The sequence below is a fragment of the Brienomyrus brachyistius genome, chromosome 3, assembly GCF_023856365.1.
Source record: "Brienomyrus brachyistius isolate T26 chromosome 3, BBRACH_0.4, whole genome shotgun sequence".
In the NCBI taxonomy this organism is placed as follows: Eukaryota; Metazoa; Chordata; class Actinopteri; order Osteoglossiformes; family Mormyridae; genus Brienomyrus; species Brienomyrus brachyistius.
In genome coordinates this window covers 29,373,232-29,379,922 of record NC_064535.1, presented here as the reverse complement: position 1 = coordinate 29,379,922, position 6,691 = coordinate 29,373,232, and the positions used below count along the sequence as shown (strand labels likewise).

Here is a 6,691-nt window from a genome sequence, read left to right as displayed (position 1 = left end):
TGGGGTGAAAAAACTTTACATTAACTGGTGAGATAGATTAATTTTATCTGTACTTTTTTGAATATGAAGAATTATATTATTTTGGGGGATATCTCCCTATTTTACTGCTGGAGGGAGCCCCTCCCCCCAAATTTATGCCTGACCCACAAACCCACACACTGTTCACAGATGAGAACAGCGCAGACCCTGCACGGTCATGTTTGGCAACTCCTTCCAATTTTATAGCCCAAACCAGGAGTAAAAGATGTCGAAAATCAGACCCTTCATAAACTTTTCTATCTTCAATGATACTCCATAATGCTGCTTAAAATGAAGCAATGCACGCACAAGTTAAAGCTCTTTTCGTTTTAATGAATGAGGAAAGAAATAGTTTTGGATAAAGAAATGAATTAGTCTTTTTTTTCCATGTGAGCATCCTCCTGCAGCCTTTAAATATGGAAAAGTGGCTGATGGATGGACTTCTGAGTGAAACTCATTACCCCAAATTTTCTTAAATTGGCTTATATATTTACAACATGGTGACTGCAACAATAATACACCTACGACTGTGGTGTTCTACCTAGAGCACCACTAGAGGGAGCTCACACATTCTATTGTACTTGCCACAGTAACAACAGTGATGTATAGGAACAGTTAGAAGCCGGTAATTTATATATAAAAAATGTAATTTCATTAATCTGAATGGGTGGGCCCAGCTGTCAATCCCACCCAGGCCTATCCATAGCTCCGCCTCTGTGTCAGTCCATCTCTTTGCAGTCCAAGTTGTACATCTACCAATCTGGACAGCAAATTTACAACCGTTCTGTTTCGGTGGTTATATTTAAGGAATGTCACATTAGTAAATTCACGCTTTACATGAACATCTGAAATGGGCAGAGACAAAATCTGCAGTACAGGCAGACCAATGTCTTTAAAACTCCTTTTTCCTTCAGCACCCTCATACTGCAAAACCTCAATCCAAAGTTCTCCATGTTGTTCATCTCTGTGAAACTGCAACAGGAGAGCTCTCTCCACTGGTTTTCTAATTCACCAAGGGAACAGGAAAGGCCCTCTTTTGGTAGGCTGCCTACTGCAGGTAATCTTACCCGGGGATGTAGCATCTCCAGCTTACTCAAGTGACTCTGGAAGTCGCATTTGATACTGTGTCCAGAAGCAGTCCATGCTGCGCTTAGGAATGACGTCTGTTTCAGTGTAGAATTGACTGTAAATTCCTAGCAAAAAAACTGCCAGAAAAGTATTGCAAAATTGCTGTTAATCACTGTAAAACCCCCAGCTCCATGGGTGTCCCTACAGGTGGCTGCCCTTTGCTGCCAGGCTTGCTGTCACCTTCGTCTGTGCCCATGTGTCAAGTAGGGCAAAATGGGGTAGGTGAAAATAGAATTTCCCCAAGGGGAGTAACAAAGTACCTTCATTTCATTTAGAAAAGAATTCCAAAATGTCTTTTACAGGTTTTGTCGTATGTAAATTACAGCAATTGTCTTTTTTAAACAGAAAAATAACAATTAACTGTAATCTAGTTTAAAATGTTATCATGTATTCTATTCAAATTATTGAAGTTACCTGGCAACTGGAATTGGCAAATACTATTGATTCCAATGAAACATTTGAAACCACAAAATCACATGAAGAAAACGTACGCTGACCGTTACTGAAACGACCTGGTATCTGTTTCATACCTCACTTTACAACACACAGGACTTTTTTTTAACAATTTAAAGGCACAAGTTATTTTACGTCATGGCCAAGCCACCTTTGCTAGTTTAATGGCAGAAAAATAGTCAAAGCCAGGCGCCTGGTCCACAAGGGATGTACTCAGTCACTGCTGTGTTTATGGTTTAAACATGCTATAAACTAATTTTTTCTAACATTTTCTTTAAGAGCTAGGTGCACTTGCACCTTGGTGGATTGCTATTATATTTGTGGATTTGCCAGGTAGAAGAAAAGAATGCTTCTCTACAGAGATACAGAAACAAATCTGCTTGTACACAATGTGAAAGCGTTTGAGCAGACCATCTACAACAACAGCAGGATTCCACCAAAGTAGAGGTCTGCATTCCCGTAGAATCCATGGCAATTAAGTGCAGGGCAGGACAAACTTTCATTTTTGAATGCAGGAGCACAAGGGAAGTGACTGATATGCTCGCAGTAAAAAGAATGAAACAAGTGCTTTTTGTTATCAAACAATTATTTATTTGCATGAGTAAATAGAAAATTACACAACAAAGTATAGCACGATATCACAACATTACATTGTCTCAAAGCGCTTTAGAGCACCCCCACCCAAAGCCCCCAGTGAGTAAGCCATAGGCGACAGTGGCAAGGAAAAACTCCCTAGAAGGAAGAAACCTTGGGAGGCACCAGACTCAAAGGGGAAGCCCAAACCTCCAGGGGCCGGCAGGGAGAGTGAAAAACACACACATCAGATAACTGCAACAGGTATTCTTCTACATATCCTATACATATGCATGGTACAGTGGTTAGCACTGTTGCCTCACACCTCTGGGAACATTTATCCATTTTCTAAAACCGCTTCTCCTGTTCAGGGATGTGGGGATCAATTTGCCTTTTGGAACAGGCGGTCAGATGGATCCCAGAGGCTACAGGCACGAGGCAGGGAACAACCCAGGATGGGACACCAACCCATCACAGGGCAGGCTCACACACACAGATCATTCACACACACACACAAACACTCACCATTCATTCACACACCATTCATAAACACCATTCACACACCAGTCACTCACACAGCATTCACTCACACACACACCATTCATAAACACCATTCACACAGCATTCACTCACACACACCATTCATAAACACCAGACACACACCAGTCACTCACACACCATTCACTCCCCATTCACACACACATAGACCATTCACATACACCATATACTCACACACACCATTCACTCACACACGCCATTACCACTCACACTCACATGCCATTACCTCACACACACCATTCACACACCTGTCACTCACACACACCATTCACTCACACGCCATTACCTCACACACACCATTCAATCACCATTCTCATACACACACACACACACCACTTACACACACCATTCACACCCATCATTACCAAACACACTCACATACCATTGACATATACCACATTCCCATTTGATGTGGACACCTTCACACTGCCTGCTTCTAGATTATTTATGTTCAGGTGTTCCACTAATAATTTGTCCACTTTAGTTCCAGCAATTTCCCAATTAAGAGCATTCAGCTGGAATTCACTGTCTACAACCTCTATCTCCACATCCATAATTTCCAATTCAAATTCTGAATTAAAACCCCTCTCTGCAGTCTCCTCCAATTTGACCTCTCCAATTTGTATTTCGACAATTTCAAATTTATCATTTACACCATCTAGCTCAAACTGGCAGAGGTCGACCACTACGGCTCCTATTTTCAGCCTGTCTTGGTGGTCATCTGCAGGCTTTATGGAGACTGTCCTTTCATTTAACAGAAAAACCTCTAACCCATGCATGTCTAACCCCTTATCCCTCCCAGGCTGGTTGATGGGTGGAGTTGCTGGGGAGCACTCTCCTTCTTCACCCCAGCAGATGATCTCATCCCACTTGTCCCAGGCTGCCCAATACACATCATCCGTCCAGCTAACTGCCTTGGCAATTGGCTTTCGGGTGTGTGACACGATGGAACGGTCAGCCTGGTCAGAGGGTGATTCTGCTGGGGAGCACAGCTCTTCCTCATCTTCCCAGTCAATCACTTCCATCCACTTGTCCCAAGTTGCCCAGTATCGATCGTTGCTCCAGCTGACAGCTTTTGCAATTCGTTTGTTTCTGAATGAGGAAAAACACACAAGCAATACAATAGAGCTGTCAGTCACTCCTGGCACATGGAATTCAGTTCTGCACTGACACCTTCGCAATGAACAACTGCATTATAGCATAGGAAACTAGTTAACTTTCACATACAATTTACATATAATCAAGAAAGAAGCCTGGAACAATTTTAAATTTTACTAAATGGCAATATACTGATTTTAGTCACCAAACAAACTTTTCAGGTCTTGCTTCACTACTTTTATCTGTGTTTGTTGCAATACATCTGCCCTCTCCTGGTCTGCTGGAATATCATTGCTGTAGGCAGCACCGAGCGCAACCACCCGCATCCTCTTCCGAATGCAACATGAAAGCGCGGGAAAGCGCACGTGCAAAAGTGAAATATCATCTAGACTTTGCGGCACAGGAAACTAGCCGACTTGCACATAAAATTTAAATATAACCAACACAGTAGCCCGCAACAATATTCACTTTATTTAAAAGCAATGAACTAATTTACTCACAAGCAAGCGCAATTATTTACTTAAGCGCAGTAAAGCGCACGCGGAAAAGCGAAATATCAACTACACTTTGCGCATAAAATTTAAATATAATTAACATTGTACCCCCGGAACAAAATCACTTTATTTAAAAGCAATATACTGACTTTACTCACCAAACATATTTTAATATACATGCAAATTTGACAGATACTAAATAAGAAAAATTATCCGATAAAATGGGAGCAGAAAAGCAACGTACCTCGTCATCTTGGTGCAGAAAACAAGTGAAGCTGCGTCTTTCAAACCGGCAGCGTCCCACGTGCCGAAGAGTCAAATGTAATCAAGCAACACGGCCCACACAATTAAATAATAACATCATAATAATTATAGCTCTTGTATAATTATTCTATATATTATTCTATAATTAGAGGAACAGACTTTTATAAGTTAACTTGTTCACCGAGAATAGTATACAACACCGTAAGCATATAACCCTTAAAGGATGATTAATTAAAATTCGCACATTCATCCTGCATAACATAAAACAATGACTTAAAGAGACTTAATATGAAATGAACGCTACTGTCCGAGGGCATTTATCTCCACAAATCGCTATGTAACATAATGTCTTAAATACTCTGATTTTCAGAATGACAGAATCTTAACATTTAAAACTTTGTTTTGCGATACCGATACGTAGTGATATTGGTATGTGGAACAACGTTATGTTACACACGCCTCCCACAATTCAAGAAGCTGTAGTTAGATTAAGAGCGTATTCACAATTTACCCGTTTGCCTTTTACCGTGACTGAGCACGATCCCCCACCCCAGCTGGTCTGCATTCCCCACATTGCAATTAACGATCCTGGCCTCAGCGCTTTTGTTACCGTGGGACTTTGTTATGTTGAAGAAAACATTAGAAGGGAACTTCTGTCGCACAACTGAATGAAATTTATGATTAATGCATGGCAGCATTCTCCAAGTACAGTGGGACGGACTCCCCAACGGACCGAGAGTGCTTGTGATGTAAAATACACTAAGATAATTCAGTTCCTTTAAAGAGCGGTTCTTTTAATACTCTGTATTATAATTTTCGTGTGCTGTCCCCTTAAAAAGCATATTACCAGTATTCCTTATTCAAATTGTCCCATTAAAAACTACAATCCCCAAACGTCAAATTGCATGCTTCTGCATGTCACCTACACTTCAGACTTCATCCTCAAAATCAAAGCAGTATTAACACAAGCGACATGTGCCATCACTTAAAGCCAATGTAACTTTTTTAAAATAAAGTCTGTTTCAACTGGATTTTTACCTAAGTAAAACAACCATTTTATGTTCTATTTATCTTAAAACTACTGAAACAAATAATTGGCTACAATGCAGTTCCGCTGTTTTGTTTGGCACCGTAAATTATGTCCTGCATTCTGTGGAAAAAAATGAAGGCTGAGGAATGTTACGTAACACAGTTAAAATGCAAAAGTTCTCTCTGGTGTAATTCACTGCATAAAACCATGGTCTTAAGTGTGGTGTCTTCTTCTTAACACTCCCTGACTTTTGTATCCGTGACCATGAGATAGGGTGGGCTGCTTTTCTTCCTTCATTTTACTAGTGTTCCTCCCTTTCCTCCCAGCCTTGGCTGGTGGTTCAGGCAGCATCACCTTCTTTTAATGGACCCAGGTGTCATTTATTTTGAAGTGCAGAAAATGTTCTAGCAGAGGTCTTAGACAATTTCTGAATTACACAGAACTCTGACTTCTTCTGAAGCTGTGAGAAATTGTTCATCTGTAATTGTTGCATTGATATTTGTTGATGTGTGTGTGCCCTCCTTGAGCAGTAAAGGGGAGATCACATGCAGAGCTGATTTTCTGTAGTTTCTTAGTCTAAATAAAAATAAAATATTCTCTTCATATAGTCTGGAAGAGCCAATTAGTTATTTCTAGAAAAATAAATAGAGCCAATGAAGGAACCAGATGTCACAGTAACACAGGTCACTGTCTGTGGTGCTGGGTGTTGGGCTGGCGCTGAAGAAATAGGATAACTGGCCAAAGTGTCCGTGTGCCTCCACTGATTACAGGACATTAGTTAACAGTAATTAGCAATCACTTATAGTTCTCATTTATAATGATGTAAAATTATAAATATATATATATATCCATCCATCCATCCATCCATTTTCCAAACTGCTTATCCTACTGGGTCGCGGGGGTTCCTGAGCCTATCCCAGTTCCCAATGGGCACGAGGCAGGGAACAACCTAGGATGGGGGGCCAGCCCATCGCAGGTCACACTCACATACCATTCACTCTCACATGCACACCTATGGGCAATTTAGTAACTCCAATTAGCCTCAGCATGTTTTTGATTGTGGGGGTACACCGGA

At 40.9% G+C, this 6,691-nt stretch overlaps 1 protein-coding gene across 1 annotated transcript; it reads right to left on the bottom strand.

Annotated features, from left to right (window-relative positions):
* Nucleotides 1–2,196: 2,196 nt before the first annotated feature.
* On the bottom strand, nt 2,197–4,575 carry LOC125738536 (uncharacterized). Its single transcript, XM_049007631.1, has 2 exons — nt 4,567–4,575; nt 2,197–3,822 (listed from the first exon to the last, which is right to left on the bottom strand). The coding sequence occupies exons 1-2, from the start codon at nt 4,572–4,574 to the stop codon at nt 3,105–3,107; spliced, it is 726 nt and encodes a 241-aa protein (XP_048863588.1). The 5' UTR covers nt 4,575; the 3' UTR covers nt 2,197–3,104.
* Between the last annotated feature and the right edge of the window lie 2,116 nt (nt 4,576–6,691).